Source organism: Chiroxiphia lanceolata, chromosome 1 (assembly GCF_009829145.1).
Source record: "Chiroxiphia lanceolata isolate bChiLan1 chromosome 1, bChiLan1.pri, whole genome shotgun sequence".
Taxonomy (NCBI): domain Eukaryota; kingdom Metazoa; phylum Chordata; class Aves; order Passeriformes; family Pipridae; genus Chiroxiphia; species Chiroxiphia lanceolata.
The window spans coordinates 96,473,355-96,494,313 of NC_045637.1; the positions used below are offsets into that span (position 1 = coordinate 96,473,355).

At 35.0% G+C, this 20,959-nt stretch overlaps 1 protein-coding gene across 1 annotated transcript in view; it reads left to right on the forward strand.

The window, feature by feature from the left end:
• Window positions 1–20,959, forward strand: part of ATP9B (ATPase phospholipid transporting 9B (putative)) — a 156,606-nt gene that overhangs the window by 117,288 nt on the left and 18,359 nt on the right. Inside the window, exons 14-18 of the mRNA XM_032684665.1 lie at window positions 6,511–6,623; window positions 10,182–10,430; window positions 17,569–17,730; window positions 19,117–19,209; window positions 20,367–20,450. Of these exons, the coding sequence (XP_032540556.1) occupies window positions 6,511–6,623; window positions 10,182–10,430; window positions 17,569–17,730; window positions 19,117–19,209; window positions 20,367–20,450 (701 nt within the window). The remainder of the gene's footprint in view (window positions 1–6,510; window positions 6,624–10,181; window positions 10,431–17,568; window positions 17,731–19,116; window positions 19,210–20,366; window positions 20,451–20,959) is intronic.

Sequence of the window (20,959 nt, forward strand, 5' to 3'; positions counted from 1 at the left end):
ACAAAATCCCCCATAAAAATTAGTGATACTGGATTTTTCAAAGCAAAAATATGGTGTTATATCCATAAATCTTTGAAAGGGTACATTTTATTGACTTGCATATACAAAGAGGGAAGACCCTCTTATGCTTCTGATGGGTTTTTTTGTTTGTTTTCAACCTACATCATGCCATTTGCAATCACAGTAGATTTGTTTAAATTTAAGAAGTGGCGCTTGTATTCTGTCCTTTCAGAGAGCATACTTAAAAGGGGCTAAAAGGGGCAACTTTTAAAAGGCTTTTACCAGACAATGTGTTTTATATAGTTTGGAAGATAACTGGCATTCAGCCTCAAAGGCTTTTCAGAAGACTAAAGTCTACTGAGCTCTGGTGAAAAGTCTGAATTTGTACAGTAGTAATGTAAATATGAAAATAAAGGCTGTATTCTAGGGCAGCAGTTCCAAAGTGTTTTGGAAAGAAACAGAATCAGCAGTCTCACCCTATGCCATTTTATCCAAGTGCTAGCTGAAAGCTGATGTAAGTGAAAATAAACCAGTAGTCCAGTAGACATCACCAGCTTCAGACCACTGACTGTGGCCTTGCAGAGATGGGAAACACTGGTCTATTTTATTAATCCTAAATGCCCTGCAAATTTTAAACTGTTCTTCATTCTGGACAAACACATTGACTGTGTACTTTTTACCCAAGTATACTGGTAGCTACTTCCAGTTTCCTTTCCTGAATACATTTTTCTCATTCTGCATTTATCATAAATGTGAAACATACCATTTGGTAGTTAGCAAAGTCTGTAGAGTTAATCCATGTTTGACATTGCATGATTATACACTGTTCATGACAACTGACCTCAAGACTTTCTTGTTTGAATTTTCCTAGTCATATAAACCAGTTGATTCTGTTCTTTTGCCCACTTAAGACCTGGCTGTCATATGAGAAAGAAGAGAATCAGTTTTGTAACTATCTGTCCAAGTGAGTGCTACCTAAAAGCAGCACTAAAAGGCTGGTTTAGTTAAATGTAAACAGGTGACATTTTTCTCAGAACTGAAAATGAAAGGGAATCCAGAGAACTGTCTGCAGAAATCTTATATTGTGGTCCAAGCTTTGCTGGAAATGATTGAGAATTAGTTGTTGAGTCTAAGGAGCATTGCATTACTAACATAATTGCAAGGTAGTCCTTTGTATGATTGTAAATTGGGTTTGTGCTTCATCAATAAGCTTTTTGACAAGAAGCGTCCATCACAGTGGCTCTCTCATTTGCCACAGTATAATAGAAAATGAAGTATCCCAATAATTGCATTATAGTTTCCTTATTGTGGGACAAGAAAGCAATGTGGTATAATTAGGTTTGATTGGAGTGCATGTTTCCGGTAAGATCTGAAATTAATGATGTTGCTATAGTGACACATCTGCGGCCACCAGTGCGTGAAACATAAAGTAATTCATTCGACAAGAGAAGACATCTGTTAACTGCAAGGATGCAGAGCATATTGACACTGACCAGAAATACTAGACGTTATGTGATAAATGAACAAATGATGCTGAAACAGGAGGACAGATAATTTGTACTTAATCTGCTGGGAGAACTTTAATCTTCTCACTGGTTGCATTTGACAATGCCATTGTTTAAAGAACAATGCTGCAGAGAACTCATAAATTTTAAAACTTAACTCAGGGTGCAGCCTATTAAAGCAATGCATTAATTCCTTTGTTAGGGAGTTTTTATCTTCATGTAGAACAAAGCCATTACTAAAAACACCCACTAAAACAACAGGTTTTTTAGGACTTACATTTTAATTATAGTATCCATTACCCATAATGCCATCTTGTTTGGACTTGAATCACATATAAGTTTGACAGAAAGGCATCATCCGTTGTGGTGAGGGCCAGGGGCAGGGCATTTTTTGTGAGCATGATAGCTCATCTTCTCTAGGCATTCAAATCATGAAAGAAAAATAAAGATATTTGGTAATATTTAATGAACATTTTTGTTGATTAGTATGTGGCAAACCTTCTGCTGTTCATGACAACTACCGGTGTGTTCAGCTAAACCGAATGCGTACAGTCTTCCAAACGTAGTTATTTACTAATGCATGCACTTGTATTTGAGTTCTGTAATTAACATTTTAGCGGGTATTTGGACCAAATGAGATACTTGCAGATATAATGGTTGAGCAGATGCATAGAGCAATGGGATTCTTGATTTTTCTGGTAAAGCCCTGCATTAAAAGTTGGTGCATATGGGCTTTTTTGTCAAATGTGCCTGATATAATGTACTATTAGAAAGTGAATTTCAGTAATTTTTCTGAAAATTAATCTTTTTATTTTATGCTCTGAGTCTTTAGCTCTTCAACATAAGCAACTGTAGAGAAAGATTAATTAAAAAAATGCTGATGGAATAACATCTCTCCCTTTACTTAGATAGATATATATATACGCTACTGCTTTTATACTTCCTCTCCCTCTGTGATTTTTAGTACCACTGGGTTTGCAGGGTGAGTAGAGCAGACTATGAATGGAACATGTTGATGGACAGGTCCTACAGGAAGCTTCCAGACATGGACTCACAGAAAATAAGCCAAAAGAATCCTTACATTTTGTCTTCTGTTGGACTCTCATAGACTGAAAATACATAGTGTATCCAGTGAGCATGAATGCCACTCTTATATACTAGTATTGTGCTTGTGGGAGGCAGGAGGCACAGAGAAAATATATACTACTATTCATAACTGTGTTACCTGTTACCTCCTGGCCAGGAAAGAATAAACATAGCTTAACTCTCTATCTTTTCCCTCATTCTTAATGGGCTGTACTGGGATTTATTTGGATCGAGGTTTTGTGGTGGTTATGTTTATGACCTCTTTATAAGTGGAGCAGCTGAGTGAGCAGACCTATTCTATATATATTTACCATGAGTTTTTTCATCTTCTTTTTAGATACTATACCAGGTTATGTTTTTGCTAGGGTTCACAGAAAGAATTTATATCTCCAGATTTTTACCAACAATCTAATTACTAGGATTGCTGGGCCTGATCTCCCTAAAAGTTTCCATAGAAATGCTCACATTTACCCTGACTTTTTATCTGTTTAAGCAACTACTTCAAACAAAATACTTATATTTTATGAAAAGTTACCCTCTTAATTTCCTATAAAGTTATTAATTCCTCTGCTGTATGTATTTTCTTGCTTTTTCTTGTTTTGAACTTTTTAGATAGTTGGTATTGTTCCAAATTGCCATCTAGTAATGGCAGTAATAGGATCAGAAAGATCTGCATCTGCTTCTCAAAAAACAACAACAAAAAAATCTCTACTGCTCTGTTGTGAATCACATCTGTTGCCACCCAGGGAATGATGCCTTCAGGACTTTTTCCTTAGAAATTAATTTCCTCTTTGCCTGCTTTACTCTGTGTTTAATGATACAATTGTAGGGAAAAAAAAAAAAAGCTCTTGGCCTCATTAAAGAACACACTAAATTTTTCTCTAGCAGTTCTATACTAACTTTTTTTGTCAGGCTATTTTCCTTGTGTGGTACCTGCATTTCAGAGCAAAGTTCAAGAATGTATAATAGTAGTAGATTATATGTTGACTAGCATAATTTCTGGGAACTTTTCTAAAATAAGCGTTTTTAAAATTGAATAACTCTTTATATTAGCAATGTCCTGAAAGAAAAATATTATTAAAAAAAGAAGACTCTTTCACTGTTTTATAGTACTTACCACCTTGAGCAGACTACAGAGCTTAGTTTTCAGTCGTTTTTCGTGTTCAAGAAGTAGGCTACATTAGAAAATCTGCCTCTAGATATTTGAAAGGTTTGCATTTTGGGGCATAAAGTAGAAGGTGTGTTGTTTTGTCAAGGGATATTAGTTTTCAACTAAAACACTTAAATTTTAAGACAGAACGTCTACTGGAGTTATAACATGATTGATTGACACTATATAATATCTGAACAAGTTATTGGGAATGTTTCTGTCCTATTTTGACCTTTCATTCATTAGAAGAATTTAGAAGTAAATTCTTAATTTGCACAGATGATGAAACTTAATTTCCATGCAGATGGCTGAAAAATTTGTATTTTGTTAGGGGTTTTTTTGCAGAAATTTTTGGAAGTACTTTCATAACTGCAGCTGCCTCTGTTTGTATAATAACACATCAGATTATTATAGCTGTTCTTGAAAGTCTTACCTAGTTTTGAGAAGCATGAGCAAACAGTAGTTGTTGTTTATTTGTGTTTAATTATTTGTGATTTGGATTACAGTTTTGTGTAGCAGGTAGGTGTGGATTTTGCAGCCTCTTTTCCGATGTCATAGATGTTTCCTATTACCATAGCTGATAAAAAGGATTGTATAAATGATGTATAGGATGCAAGTATTGAATCAGGATTTCTGGAACGTTTATTTCCATGTCTTCACAAGTTGATTCTTTTTCCTTGCCTGTTTTTCCTAAATTTCCTTCTCTGATTGTTGCAAGATAGGAAAAGCCATACCTTTCTGTGCAGAAGCTTTTCTTCTCTGCTTGCTGAGAAAGAGTGGGTGGAACACACAAATTTTCCACCTATCTACCTTTCCGTCACCAAGCATGATATACAGTTGGAGTGATTTAATGGTGTCAGAAGAAATAATCTTTCCATATAATAATCATAGGGCTAATTTTGTTTCCTGTTCAGTTTTCCCAAGCAGCAATTACGGAACTAGTGGGAAGCGGATTTGACAGTTGCCTGCTGTCTCACCTTTTGAGTAGCATTTATTTTCACAACTCCTAGGGAGTGTTTATTTTATTCAAAGACTTGGCAAAGCTAAGGGCAGTGAGAAGATACTAGCATGCCTGGAAAGTAAGGAAGGTGATGCAGATTTGCTTGGAATGAATATTATTGCAAAGTGAGTGGGGTTTGGTTTCGCTTTCTTTTAGAAATGGAGATTTTAGTATATCATGTTTATTGGTAGAAACTTTCATGTTTTTCATATGCAAACTGGAGATTGAATTTTTCTAGTGTCAAATTAAAAAAAATTAATCAAATTTAACAAAAGGTCTAAATAGAAGTACAGCTCCTAAAGGCAGAAATAATTTCTCATGGTTTTGTATTATTACTGTGAAACAAAATAATCTTCTTCTCCCGTGTATAAAAGTAACCAAAAATTTCTAATTTGCTAATTTTAGAGATCTGATAAAGAGAGAATTTGGAATGATCATATAGTACTGGTAAAACAGGAAGACATAGTTTGATAGTCCAGTGTGGTGGTACAAATATGAAGTGTCACTGTATGAATATTACCAGGGAGTAGGAGTAGGAAACACCTCAAGTGTAACTGGGAAAGACATGAGGCTTTAACAGCCCTAATGAGTCTTTGAAGATCACTGATAGTTCTAGCCCTAATAAGTGCATAAACTGGATGCTACTGACCAGACGGTTTTGTTTTGCAAATAATAATAGCATATGTCATGTTTTTAGTCTTCTTTTCTCCTGTAGCTTAGCATGTATTTTGGTGTACTGGGACAAAGATACAAAATAAAAATTGTCTAGATAAATAAAATTAGTATGAAATATTTTATTCTGCAGTATTTATTTACAGATAATTATGATATCCTCCATTTAAAAAATATTACAGAAACTTCAAGGATGTCAGTTCTGGTACCATGTTATGTTTATTTTTTATCATCAGATTTATGGATTTTAATGACCCAAAACTGTGTGGTTAAATATAAGAATAGCTTTATACTATATTAATTTGGCTTTGCCTGAATAGTCATGGGAAAAAAAGTTTTAGGAAGGACCATTATTAAAGTAATCTTTTGTGAGCTGACCGTGGGAAGCTAGGCAGTAGTGACCTCTTTTTTGCCTCATATGCCCCATCATGGAAGGCAGAAGTCCCCACCCCTCAGTTAGAGGTTTTTCAAACCAGAGGATGTGACTAGTTGGCAGAGGTGGATGCAAAGTGTCAGTCTGACTTGACACCCTGTAGTTTCTTACAAATGTGAAGTGAGAAGGGAAAACGCTGATTTTGTTCATTCTGCCTTATTCCGGTTGGAGGCTGAATCTGTCAAATGTCGAAGTAATGTTAGATCTTAATGACTGACTCCAGATAACAGTGAATGTGCCCGTTTGCCTGAATGTCTGCCTTCATACACGAAGTGTGGGGGATATCTGTATGAATTTTGGTGTTCCATGGTTTTATTTTCTTTTTGTTTAGATTTTCCGATACATGGTGCAAACTCTTGCATTAGCTTTCGAGAGTCAGTTTCATCCACATATTGCAAATTCTATCTGTTGTATAAAAAGAAAAGTTTTTGTCTCCTTTTAAGTTTACCAGTTTAGTTATTGGAAAAATAAGCTTGCAGGTGGAACCAGTGATTTCTTCCAGTATGACTAACACTGATCTTTCTCCACATACATGCCTTTCATTAATTAAATTGATGATAACTCATGATTCATTCCTTCTTTCCAGAGGAAAGATTTGGGGATGAGGGGTGGCCTTCTTGCAGTATTTTTCATTGCTTTGTGATAGTCTCCTCCTTTATTACAGGAACACTTACCCAGAATGAGATGATATTTAAGCGCCTCCACCTAGGTACTGTGTCCTATGGAACAGACACAATGGATGAAATACAGAGTCATATTATAAGCTCTTATTCACAGGTATCTCATTTCATAAATTATTTACCTTTAATATGAAGGGGGTTTTTTTAACATCACTGAAGTGTTGTTGTTAATGATTATATCTAGAAATTTGGGATACTATGAAAGTTGTCATGTGTAGGTGTATCAACAAATATGATGGCAGGGAAAAATGTGAGACAGTACGTAGTACTTTCCTGATTCTGAAGTTCCTCATAATACCCACTTAAAGGAATTTACTTTTCTGTTCTCCACTAGCTGAAATCTGTGTTAGCCTGTCTGTGCAGTCCTTCTCCTGCCAGATCATCTAGGAGTAAACTATTTATTAGAGAGACTACAAATTATAAGGAAATGTGCAGAACAACATGAACACTAATTATATCTTTGAAGATATTCATCAAGAATAGACATCGAAAAGCCACATTAATTGGTATAACCAAATAGTAAAGCAGTAGTTGTCAAAATAAAATTTATACAGACATATTTAAAAATTATTTTAGGAAAGAATTATTTCAAACAACATAAAACTGGAACAGGATGGGGGGAAAGTGTGAGAAAATGGAAAACTCCGTATTGCTCGAGAGCAAAGTGTTCCTGTAATATGTAAGTGCTTGGTCTGAGAAGTGTACAAGAGGATTGTGGCTCCTCTTCTGTCTATGGGTCAGTTGTGGGACAAAGGAGGAAGGTGGAATTCTGCAAGCATTTCCCATGTATGCGAAATTTGGGTGCTTTCTGCAAACCTTCCTAAACACCTGGTTCTACTCTGAGGTTAAGATGGACTTTATACTTCAGTTTTTATTTTTATTCTTTGATACAAAAAAGAAGAAAATTGACAGAGGAAACAAATGAAAGGTTAACTAATATTTCTGTGTTGTTTACAGTGTGATGCTAGAAATTTATATAAAAGTTCTTTTCTATACTTGGATACACAGACATGACTGGCTGACCCACTTAAGTTGTGGACTGACTTCGTTTTCTGTGTCCTCATTTTCTCTTATAAAAGGATTGTAGGATCAACAATTGATTTGAATAGTTGTGCTGTGTTTTGAACTATGGCTCCCTTCTCATTTGCTTAAAATAAAAATAATAAAGTAATTTGACTCCACACTGGACCCAGTCGATATTAAGTAGCTTTTGGGAAGAGGGGCAGGAGGGAAAGCAGTGAAACTCAATACATGCTATAAGTTTTTAGTTTGCAACTTAAATTTCTTAATTATTTCCTATCTGAACAATTCAACAAATCCCTTCTTGAATTCTTTTCCTTGGATAAATTTATTTCAGCTTAATTCTTAGTAGGTATAGCCATGAATAGTGAGTGAGATACAATAATATGCCTTGGAAATGAGATACAGAGCTCTTTGACCTAATGATCAGCAGCCCAAATTTGGTTCAGAATAGGTTACTGAAAGTAACTGCTACTGACTATGTTTGTAAAAATCAACCAAACTTTTATTATTACTTTTATTATAATGTGTTCTTTGAGTATTTACAATAACAACTGTAACAATAAATAATAATAGTTGACAGTCTTGAGTTGCACACCTAGGTCTGATTGAGTTTGACAACTAAGCACCAGTGTTCTAGAGGAGGCATATTCACTAATACTGCTTTCATATTTTGCAGCTAAATATGCTCTTTGAAAAGAATTGCACAATTCCTGGAATTCTTACTACTCAAAGCTTTTACTAGTTCACTGTAAAATTTAACAAGTGGTACCCATGGTTACAAGTTTTTAGTAACTGTAACATACTTAAAATAAGTAAGAAATGTGAGGGAAGCCTTTTTTCTCAATTATGGGGAAAAGCTTTCCCAAATATAGGTTTGCTTTTAGTAGATGATGAAAAGAGCTTTCTTCAAACTTCCTTTTTTTCAGCTTTATAAACACTACTTGTGGTGTAAATAATGCTTTAATTATGCATGTCTTAGGAGCAACTCTTTAAAACAGAAGAATGATGGAGTCTTGGTAACAAACTAAGCAACTACTAAACAATTGTTTCAATCTGAAGAGTATGGTGAGGTTTATGATAATAGAAGCTGCCAGTTAGCTAGGCAGTGGTTCTTGTGTGACATTGATTTTATCCCTTGTTTGTGTTCTGTTTTATTATTACAGTGGACCTACTAGACTATTGTCATCTTAATGTAACACACAAATCTATTATAACCTGATTATATTTCCCCACTGGAAGCATTTTGTGATAGAGGGCATAATCTTTAATGGAATTTGTGTGAAATTAAATTATACAAGCATCAATAAACATAACATAATTCAGAAGGAGTAAATCAGCTTAATTTATTTGTGACTGTAATGGCATCAGCGTTAGCAGAATGCAAATGCAGAGGTTTAAAGCAGTAGCTGAAAAGCAGTGCCAGATGAGCAGAAAGTTAAACCCTTTATTAGACAACACTGTAATTTGATGGGCAGAATGTTCACGGTTCAGCAGATAGCAGTCAGGAGGAAAAAAGCATGGATTCTGAAAACATTTTCTGAGTTACCCTGGAGCTTTTGGTAGTACAGAAGAGCTTTTGGTAGTACTGCTGATATATTTAATCTACTGACTTTTGAAAGAGAAAAAAGACGCAACCAGCAAAAAAACAACAAAACCAACACCCTCCCCCAACTTATTTTCAACTAATTATAAGCATTTCAGAGGAAGATCAGTTCTGTCGTGTACTCAAGCATTTCTGAAGGACAGCACAAAATAGTGCTAGCTTAGTGGTTATGCAATAGTAATGTGATCTTCAAAGATGTGTCAAACTTGTATTTTGCATGATTATTTTATTAAATTATCGCAGTCGTATAAGGAGAAACACATTTCAGTCTGCAGCAAAAGCATAAAGCTGCATTAGTTCACAAATAATACAGAAATTATGTAAGTTACAAATTAAGTCAGAAATATTTGTATTTTAATTACTCCTAATATTTATACTTTAAAATGATCCTGTTTTTGTTCTTCTGTTCTCATCTCTTCTTCTGATCTTTTCTGAGCACCACAAATGTGGTGATCTTTTAAAATACAGAGATTTAGGTGAAGATTTAAAAGAAAAGGTTTTCTCTTCAGTTTGATGGCACAGGTGAAGAAGAAAAACAAAACACCACCCTTGCAATTTTGTCTTGGTGTTTCTGAACTTATCCAGTTAGTTGCTGGTTTAAATACTTTTTTTTTTTAAGAAAAGCCCAATTCATAGAATGTGAAGGACATTAAAGGACTATTGTGACAGATCACTGAAAAACGTAAAATCTGAAGTAAGGTAGGTGCAGTTTCTGCAGAATCCAGTCAGCCTCTTCAGCCCTTTTACTGTAAACTTGTTTTCATTGCACATTTTTCAGTTGTCTTCAGTCTCTGTTACTGAAATGCAAGGTGAAGAGCCCACAGTTATGTATCATTTCTTAAGAAAAGTAAGTGAGGGTTTTTATGAACTGCAAACTGAATGAGTTAACAGTAGGTTATTTATCAACTTTTGTAAAGGGAACAGTCATATATATATATATATATATATGTGTGTGTGTGTGTGTTAGTATTCATGTTTTGCTTCCATTATTGAACTTTGGTTTACTATTCATTGTGTTGGGTCTTAAAGGTCCACTCTCAAAACAGCGGAAACAGTACGAGCTCAACACCATCTAGGAAACCTCAGTCATCTGCACCCAAAGTCCGAAAGAGCGTCAGCAGTCGGATACACGAAGCAGTGAAGGCCATTGCACTGTGCCACAATGTGACCCCCGTGTACGAATCACGGGCTGGTGTGTCTGGAGAAACAGAATATGCAGAGGTGGATCAGGACTTCAGCGACGAAAATCGAACTTACCAGGCTTCCAGCCCTGATGAGGTTAGTGGGCAAGGGTGAAAATATTAGTAACTCATAAAGAACAAAGTAGGCTAAGTTAAAAAGAGAAGAACTGTGAAGGAAGAGTGTTTTAGGCAGGGGTTTCTTTAAAATTAGTAGTAATCTGTTTTTATTTTTTCTAGTGCTGTAGGAAAGATCTGGTGTTTCTTTGTTGCATAAAAGTGTTTTCAGTTATTTGACTAAAAGATCTGTAAAGTCAGTGCTTTGGGATCAATACTGTGTTGAGGGTTGCAATTTAAGTGATTAGGTGTATTCTCAAAACATTAATCTATGTATGAATCATAGCATACTATTAAAGGGAATATGAAACTGCTCTGAGTGATGGACAACCAGGTACATTAGCTAGAGATGCTACCAGTTACTGAAATGTATAGATTCTTAACAGGAAAAAAACCCCTACCTCAAACATGCCTGTAGAAAAGCTTTTGAGCTTCAGACCCTAGGTAACTTCATAATCTTCAGGGTTCAGTCAAAATTGCATCAAGTGTAGCACAAATTTAAAAGCCCATTTCAATAAAAACATGCGTTTGACTTCCATTGAAATCCAAATTTTAAACAAATCCCACTGCATTCATTGGATTTGAGTTATTTTTCTGAATAATCCTGTTTTGTGCCCTAAATTGATTGCCTAAAATTCAATCTAAAAAGATACTAGAAGAGAGAGGCAAAGCTTGTGTTTCAAGATACTGCAAAGTAAGTTCACTTTATAAAAACACGTGGGTGGTTGATACAGAGAAATAGTATTTCGAGGTTGGTTTGCATCTGAAAGTGAGCAGGTTGAGGGGCATCTTTGTTTTAAAGAATCTCTAACATTGTCTGAAGCTTGGATGTGCTGTTAGTGTTGTAACCACAGCAGCTTAGTCATAAGTGGAAGAGCGTTGTTGTACTATGTGAAGAAGGGAGTTTGTATCTAAAAGCCTGAATATTTTTCTAGCTGAATAAGTTTATCTAATACAAGACAATGTTTCTTCCACAGACTTCATCTTGCCACAGCATAGTGTATTATTCATGGTACACATTTGGCTTTCATATCTAGTATGTCACTATATGTAATGCTAAACAAAACTTCAGCAGTTCAAACTACAAGCTGTAATTGCTAAAAGTGTAATGAGTCTATAACAAGTATTTTTTAGGAATGCAAGAAATAAAATTAGATTTGGCTTCATGTAGTACAGAACTAGCAGGCATTACATGCAGTTCAAATGCTGTAAACACAGTTCATAGTCTCAAAGGATTGTAGAATGTGAAGAAATGGCTGGTTCTCGGTGATTAAAAAATGGCAGTCAATGTTTTTAAAAATAAACTCTGAGCAGGACTTGAGACGCTTCTCTTTGGCTAAAATCAATAATCCATAATACTATATGTGGTGTTATCCAGTGTGGGCTGATCTGCATTATGAACTGAGAATGCTGAAAGGGCATTTGTTTATGCCGGAAGTATACTGTAAATATAGTTTGTTAGTGTAGTTGTATAATGTTTGACTTGTATTATGCACACATGTACACATTTTCATCTGCACATAGATTTATATTCGCTGAATACATCAGTTTAATGAGCCTGTGAGGTACTTCTGAATGTAACGAATGACTGCATGAGCAAGTATCTGCCTATGAAGAAACGATGGCAACTTTTAAATTAGGTGAACATTCTGCTTTAATAGCCAGAGGTATTACTAAGTCAGGTGAAGAGACATGCGGTTGAGAGAGACTATTTTGAGTTTTTTCTCCTACTTGCTCTTCTCTCCGTGTGGGCTTTTATATATACGTTCAATTGTTTGAAACCTGAAAATGCTACCATGAAGAGCAGTTCTCCTCCCATATTTGCTAAAGGAAGCAGGTGTAAGACTCAAGAATTATGCAAGTGGTGCCCTGGGAAGACAGTAGGGAATTTGACCTTGGTAAGAGGAAAGGAAAGTTGATAAAGTGCTAATACAACAGATCTGGGACTCAGGGTGGAAAGGGAAGTGGAGAAAGAAATTGACAACAAAGAAACTGTTAGCACTTCGAGGGAGAGAGTGCACAGATATTGTTTTAAGAGTGATTTTTTTATCATTTCAACTCATACATTAAAACTATATGACAGTGAAATGAAAAACTTACGTTCTGAAACACAGCGTTAAATTTCCTTTTTGTTTCTCACAGATAATGCTTGAAACACTAGTAAAATTATCATATTGAACAAATATGCTTTAATATAATGAGAAATGGATGTTAAATGGAGTCTTATAAAATGATGAAGCAACAAAAAACATGTAAACAGCATAAAAATTGCAGCATGACAGCAAAAAGCCTAAGAGTTGAAAGACTAGCAGGTCTTTATCATAATTTTTTAAAGACTTCTATTGATGCAATGTTTGCAAATCACTGGAGCCTAAGGAAAATAATGTAAATGGTTCATTATTTAGCTTATTGAACTTTTCTGCAGTTAGGTTGACGGATGATGCCAATGTTTCCCAATCACCGGAGTACCATTTTAAAAGCATTTTTTATTGAATAAAGTGCTTTGAATATTGCACCCTGGAGCTTTATTTAGGGAAATGGTTCAATTGATGTTTTCTGTTTAACCTCAGCACTGACCTATCACAACATATTTGGTTAATAAGCAACATTATCATTTAATAGACTTAACCAGTCTTATGCATTGTACTTTCTCAGCGTTACAATTCTGTTCTCTTAGATATTGTTTATGGATCTGGTTTGATTGCAGTCTTTTGAAACAAGATGTTATTTGCGCAGTTATCTGTTGCATTATATAATACTGCATGATCTCACCATAGGATATAAAGAGCAAAGAACAGTATGTAAGTATAAACTATTCTCCCGTGTAGAAAGGTATACGAAGCAGTTTAGTAATATGCTGACATACTCTATGCTTAATGAATTGACTTGAGGAACTCATTTGAAATTCCTCACATCTGTGTGTATATGTGTGCATCTATATACAGATAAAATATAACCATAACAAAGTATGCACATTTGGAAGTAGGTACATTCATCATAAAAGATGTATTTATCTATTGTTAGAGTAACCTGAGATAAGTAACTGATTTTGTATTCATAATGCAAACCCTACTTATGCCAGACTCTTTGTTTCTTATGATAAGTGATCAATATTTCATTTTCTCTGAAAGAGTGGAAAGTTTCATTTGTCTGTCACTTGTCCTCCCTCTACAGCTGAAGCATAGCAAACAATAAACATTCACTGAAACACTCACTGAAAAAAAAAAAAAGAAGAAAGCTCCTACTTGGCCATCATAGGTGTGGGGTCACCTCATCTATAGAAAACCAGCTACCTTAATGTAATGAACAATCATAAAAGGATATAAACTAAGTAGGCTTAGCTTATAGTGGAGTTCAAAGGTCAGAGACCCAAGCAATTCAGGGCATGCTATGAACAGGAGCCTTTAAAGACCTTTGCTCCCCTTGGTCAGAAAAGGTTGATCAGTCATGATTTTTAATGACTGCTTACTCTCATAAACCAGCCATTTATTGGTTATGCTTTGTCCTGCACTGTTATATTCTCAAGCATTTTTAATTCCAGGATCTCGAATATTTAAATACTACCTTAAAGTGTGGTCAGTTATTTAATTCCAACGTTTCTGTCCAGAGACAACAGAGTTGCTAAAATTAATTACAGTGATACAAAGCCAATCATTTAAAAGCAGACAGGGAAATTATATGCCCTTAGTAGAGCAGCTTTTGTGTTTACAAAAGTGAAGCTGTAATGTATGAGACATGTTGTATTGTTTAATTCATTTTATTGTGTGTGCTTATTGAAGCAAGACTAATTGTGTTGTTTTGTCAATGTATTGTGAAAAGCAAATCACTCAGTAGCATAAAACCATCACTTGCATGACCTTCGAGACCCACAAAGAATAACTACTCCATAGCTTGTCTTGAATATTGATTGGCAGTTTTTTTACATGATCAAGCTGTATTTTTAAGTTAATAATTTTATTTTAATTATGAAGTTTCTTGATGAAAAGTGATGGGCTGGAAATTTTAGTTATCAAATCATTGTTTATAAATATAAACAAACCAGCTGATTGGAGACATATATGAATTGTTGCTGAACAATCCAGACAGAAACTGTTGGGAACACTCAGGCAATGGGAAAAGGAAATCTTACTGCTTCTTTCCTGTTTCCAAAGCAATAGCTTTAACTTCAAAATGCCACATTTATAATCTCTGTATACCTTATACAACAGTCTGATTTTGAAAGCAGATCCTATTTGCTGAAGTGAAGATGCTTTTAAGTACTCTGAAAGAAGTGAACTATAGAAGCTCAGAGGGTCAGGTGGCCTCTAGTGGGGAGACAATGCTGACAGAGGCAACCAGAGTTTGAGTGGGCATGTGGTAAATAGAAGCATCTGAAAGATTTGGGTTAAGAAACACTAAATGAGATGTTTCTCAGTAGCTCGATTCAGATCTGTTGCATTTCTGTTTCACAATGCAAGTGTTTGTTCCCTTCATTCCGAATTTGGAGGTTGCTTCTTTGACTTTGTCATGTCAGAGGTTGATATCTGTCTTTACCCTTTGAATTGCTACTGAGAAGGAAGACAACTAGCCAGTTAACAACCACAGGCGTTCACCTTGACCCCACTTACATTACCAGCCCTGGAAACACTACAGAGAGGCTTCAGGTGCACACCTGTGTCTCAATATGGGAGGACCCTTTATCTGCCAGTGTACATAAGTCTCTCAGGCAACCAGTTTCCATAGGAGAGAAGCTTTGTGATAAACTAGACAAGTTCAATAAAATGTTAAAATCAGCCTGCAACCTGGATTCAGGAAACTTGACACATTTCATCTACGTGTTTGTTTGCAAATTAATGGTTATCAGCAAATAAATATTATCATTAGAATGGATTTTCTTTTAAAACAAAATGGTAGCATCACCAGTGAAGACTTTTTTGTGCTTGTCCAACCGTTAATTGCTTTATTTGACTTCATCCAATATGCCAAACTCTGTAGAAACCACAGCTGCTGCATTTTCCTGGCATTCTAGGAGTTCCTGATTTAGGCACACTAGAAATTGCAAGGCCATTTTAATGTAAGGTTTCAGAAGCGTGTTGAAGAGTAGACAGTATACTCGTAGACAGGAAACCTCAAGAAGAGAGACTTGCCTAGGAATTCTTTTTCTGAACTCTATGTAGTCAGCCATTCAGTATATATTTATTTGTTAAGATTTATAATGTAGATTTTCATGCCATTTGTGATTTTTTTTTTTTTTTAAATTTCTACATTCTAAAAGCTTCAGATATTTAATGGTAAGGTCTGGCTGTGTTGTTCCGGATGCTACTCTGATTCATTCTGAATGACGAGAGTCAAACTTGTTGTCTTGCTCTAAAATTTGTTCAGTGTCCTTTTAAGCATCTATTTGACTCTTGAGCCTTAATGAGTCTTTTTGCTATGGTATTTGCACAGATAAATTTAAAAGAAAAAATAAATATGCAGTTGTGTGTAGGCCAGGTATGAGAATCCAAAATGACTGTGCTGAAAAATACTAATTCAAATCGTAGGTGAAGCCAAGTATAAATGAAATAATAAAGAGATGTGAGTCACCAAATATTGAACACTTAAGTCCTCACTGCAAAGGGACACAAATAAGATGATAGGGTATTAGTAGAAAGATGCAATTTATAGGTCAGAATGTAATAGTAACCTTTCACTGTGAAAATTGAAAATTAACCTTGAAAGTATTGGATCATTTACAGTTTATATGGTACTTTTATTGAAGAAGAAAAATCTGTAAAAAGGCTCCTGTGATTTTTGAGATTTTAAAAGTGGTGTTTTTCAAAGTGTATTCTATTCTCTTCTGTAACCACGTCTCACTGTAGTTTCATTTGGTGATACCTACACAGATGGCACTACTAGGGTTTCTTAGGGGTTCACACAGGGGTTTTTTTCCAATTTTTAATTTTCATACAAGCTACTTGCTTTGTGTGAAATTCTTAATGAGCATTAGTCATCACGTCTGTTGAACTGACCTAGGGACTTTACTACTTGCACATCTTTTATCAGACTGCTCGATTTTTATTTTTTTTGTCTTACTTGAGATTAATAGCAGAGGCAGGTTCCAGAAAAATTACATGAATTTCATTATACTTTTTAGTAATTACCTTTCTACTAATTTAAAAATCTGGTCTCCAGTAATGATTAGCATTTGGAAAAATAAAATTAGATTTAGGAGAATTTTTCTTATCAGAAGCTTCCCATTTAGATATGGAATATGACTTGTATATAAACTATCAGTGCCTAAAGTATTAACTTTTTGAAGGAATAAATCACACAGTGGTGGTGATAGATATTTAAAGCATAACGTAAAAAAATGCAGAAGCTGTATGTGATGTGCTTCAAAGCGGCAAAATTGTAGGGAAAAAAAAGGTAAATCTCTACTGCATGCATTTAAGATGCCATGTAGTGGTAGCTGATAGTGATTACTGTATAATGCAACATTTCTGGGTTTATGGAAGGGACTTTCACATGTGTGTTTGTGGGATGCAGTATTGTAAGCCTGGTTTCCATCTCATTTGGTGTGGTAAGAGCTCATACTGTTGTTGAAACAAAGTAATGAAATGATGCAAGTGAGCAAAGTAAGCTAAAAATAAGGTCCTTTGCTTATTTATTTCTTACATATTACATTGTCTCAACTTGCATGTAATTATAGGCATAATAAAATATTTTATAATGGAAATACTCCCAAAATCTTGTAATTACATAGTGGTGGTGTTTGTACAGAAATTGTATTCTGGTTTTGCATAATTTCTACTGGATGTCATTGGTGTATTGTTGAATGTATGTGGGGTTTTTATTAGAACTGTTCTTTCTGAATAATATATTCTAAATACCTAATTTTCAGTAATAAGTTCAAATAATCTTTTATATTCTTTGTAAGAAATTCTGTAAGCTTTCTCAAGGAAAATAACTCATTTGATGTATTAAGATTTTGTACTCAGTCTACTGCTATTCACTTTTTTTCCCTAGATTCTTGGAAGAGTTTAGACTTTTACCCTAGCAACAGTTGTTTGGCTTTAGACTAATTTATATAACAGTATAATAGACCTTTCACACTGAAACATGTCTCTTTTTTCCTTTTTTTTTTTTTTTTCTTTCTTTAGGTAGCTCTGGTGCAGTGGACAGAGAGTGTGGGTCTTACTCTGGTTAACAGGGATCTGACCTCAATGCAGCTGAAGACCCCTGGTGGACACATCCTGACGTACTATATCCTGCAGATCTTCCCCTTCACTTCTGAGAGCAAGCGCATGGGCATCATAGTTAGGGTAATTTTGGGGGTTTGGGGTTGGATTTTTTTCAAAAAATAGTGTTACTGGATGTTTATTCTTATAGAATTTAATAGCAACTCCATCTTTAAGGAATGCATTTCATAGGATTTTCAAATGGGAAGCAGGTAAACATGAAATACTAGGCAAGCAATTGTAGAAGAGTCTCTTACATGGGAAAATGTTCATTTCACTACTTCATACTTGGCCTCTGAGGCTGGAAGTTGCCTTTAAGCCTTTCATTTTAATTTTCATTTGTTTCTTTCACACAAAATACGTTGCTTCTTCAGTGGATGAATTAACAGCTGGACTATCTTACAACAGGAGTTACCATCTTCTGTACTACTAGTGCTGCTGCTTTTCAAGACCCAGTACTGGTGTCTGAACTGGCATGAATACGCACCACAGGCCTAAGATTTACAAGATTTGGGCTTAGTTGCCTTATGAGATGCTTAGTTGGGAGCACAGTAACAGTCATTAAAACCTCAGATGAAAGGAAACCACAACACTGTTCTTAAAAGGGAATTTTAAACCTTGGAGAATGTTATGCCATCCACACTACTACATACCTTCAGTCAAACACAGCTTCAGACAACATTGTTAGATGGTTAGGTCAGTACCAAGTCCCACCTGTGAGGTGTCACACTCATCCAATTTTTTTTATCTTCCTATGATGCCAAGCCAGGCATACCATCAGCCTTAGGCAAGGATACTTCAGGCAGAATGTGTGCATGGTGAGGTCTGGAGAGACCTTGGCAAGTCTGTATTACATTACATGAGGTTGGCATTAGGAGCCTACTTAACAGTAACATGTTCAGAGATGTTTTAAGAAGCTTGCAGATCAGACTCAGAAGCTCCTAATTTGGATTATATTTGCCTGTGTGTGGATTCACTGAATCTGCAATGAATGTTGCATCATTAAAACATCTGTAACAAGCATTTACACTAGGATATTTGTAAATTTTTAATTACCTAGGTATCTCAAAGATACAGAGCTTTCTGGTTTGGGTTAGATGGTATTTGCCACCAAAGAAACAAAATAATAGCTAGAGGGGACATAATAGTGATATTTTAAAATTTAGTTTAGGGAAACTGAGAATCCGTTATGCATGTTGACTTCAGTTAGAACTGATCCTCTTACGTGGAAAGTAGGAGATATACATCTTGATGGAATCAGAGATGTCATTGTAGACACTTGATGTAGTAACATCAAGTAATAAAACTTACCCACTTCTCGGCAAGGTACTTCATCTTTTATAAATGGTAATCTATTGAGTACTTCAGAAGACAATTAAATTCTTGATTTGTAATTGTTTTGACTGTATAAACAGATATTCTTCCCTTCCCCCACCCCTCCCACCCCCCATTTCTTTCATAAAATTTTAGGATGAATCTTCGGGAGAAATTACATTTTACATGAAGGGTGCAGACGTTGCCATGTCCAGTATTGTACAGTACAATGATTGGTTGGAAGAAGAGGTAAGAAAAAAAAAAATCAAAATTTGAAAACATTAATGTTATGTAAAAACTAAAGATCTAAAATAGAAAACTCAGATATTATTGGAATATGTTTAAAGGAAAATCTGAGTCAATGAAGTAATGGATTTTGAAGTTCAGTTACGCATATCCCGAATGGGTTTTAAGGGATTAGAATTATTTCCAGTTCTTGAATAACCCACAGGAAAAGCAGAGCTGGTAGTCATAGCAGAACATGTTCCTACTTAAAACAAGGAAAGTTGTTTTTCATTGACTGACCTTTCCCATAAAACCTAATTACTTCTGAGAAGTATTTTGCTATAAATCTATTTATCCTGAAATGCCCTTGTTTGATCAAAATCTGCAGTGAGGTATGATTATGAATTAGAGTTTAATAAGGGTTGCATCCAAACTGAAAATTTTTTTTCCACATTTATCAAATTTGAAATAAAGTAGTGACTGAATTTCAAAGCTGATTAATATTTTTCACTGTGTGGCTCTAGTAGGTACCAGCAGGCATCTTATTTTTGACCCTACATACAGACAGTATGTTAATACAATGATTACACCATGTATGTTCATAATGGTATTGGCAATATGAATCAATATCTGCTGCAGGGCAGTTTGATTTATTCGGGGACATGAATAAATTAAACTCCCTCAAGACCTAGCAAAATGTCATAAAAATTACTTCTGGCGATAATGATGCACAATTAATTGTAAAATACTTGTTTAATTTATTTAGCTTTATGAGGTCAAATCAATAAATGTTTGCACTGAAGAGCCTTGTTTTTCATTAAGACATGGCTGGTTTTAATGTGTAGATGTTTTTCTGATAAGAGGTACGTTCAGTGGAAAAAGAAATGTAACTCTGTTATGTGCCTTAAAAGTAGTTTTAATTTATTTTAAAGCTTCAACCTAAAAGACATTTTCTTTAAGCTAGAGAAGAAATCTAATTGGCTTACCAATAGCATACCACTCCATTTGGAGTACTTGAAGTATAATTGCTTTTTATTCTGTTTATGGCTTCTCCAAAGTATTTTAATAGTCTAACAAAACCCGTAAAGTTATAGTACAGATATACCCTGTTAGCATATAGAATAAAACACGTACATGTGACTGAATATTTACATAACACCTCTGTGGTTTTGTCCCTTTAGTGTGGTAATATGGCACGAGAAGGACTGCGTACACTGGTTGTTGCCAAAAAATCACTTACTGAAGAACAGTATCAAGATTTTGAGGTATGACAGGACAATGATCTTTTGTTGTACCATATTTAAGTACTTTGAGAGGAACATTCCTCTTTTTTATTTTTTTTAAGGTTGCAAAAAAGATTATTCATATTTAAAATACGGATAATTGAGGTATGGCCCAAAATCTCTTAAAGACTTTGTCATCATTAGCGATGGTTCTTCAGTCATATGTAGGATATTGTTTTGCTTTATTATGAGACTGTACGGTGTTTCCCCAGAAACCAGTGTAATGTTACTTCTGTAGCTACAGCATGACTTAAAAAATCTACTCGTTCTCGAAGATAAGGCCTTTCCTTTTTAGATGCTGTGATACCTAATCCTTAATAATTCTTCAGAAGGCATTCTCTTGAGGTGATTTGTCAGAAAAACCATGTATAACATTGGATGTGGTGTAAAATAGTTCTTTTAGTCTTGTTCTTCATTAAAGATATTTAAAGTCAACCATTTAACCTAATGAACCCATACTGTCTATGAGTGGTAGACTGAATGTGTACTTT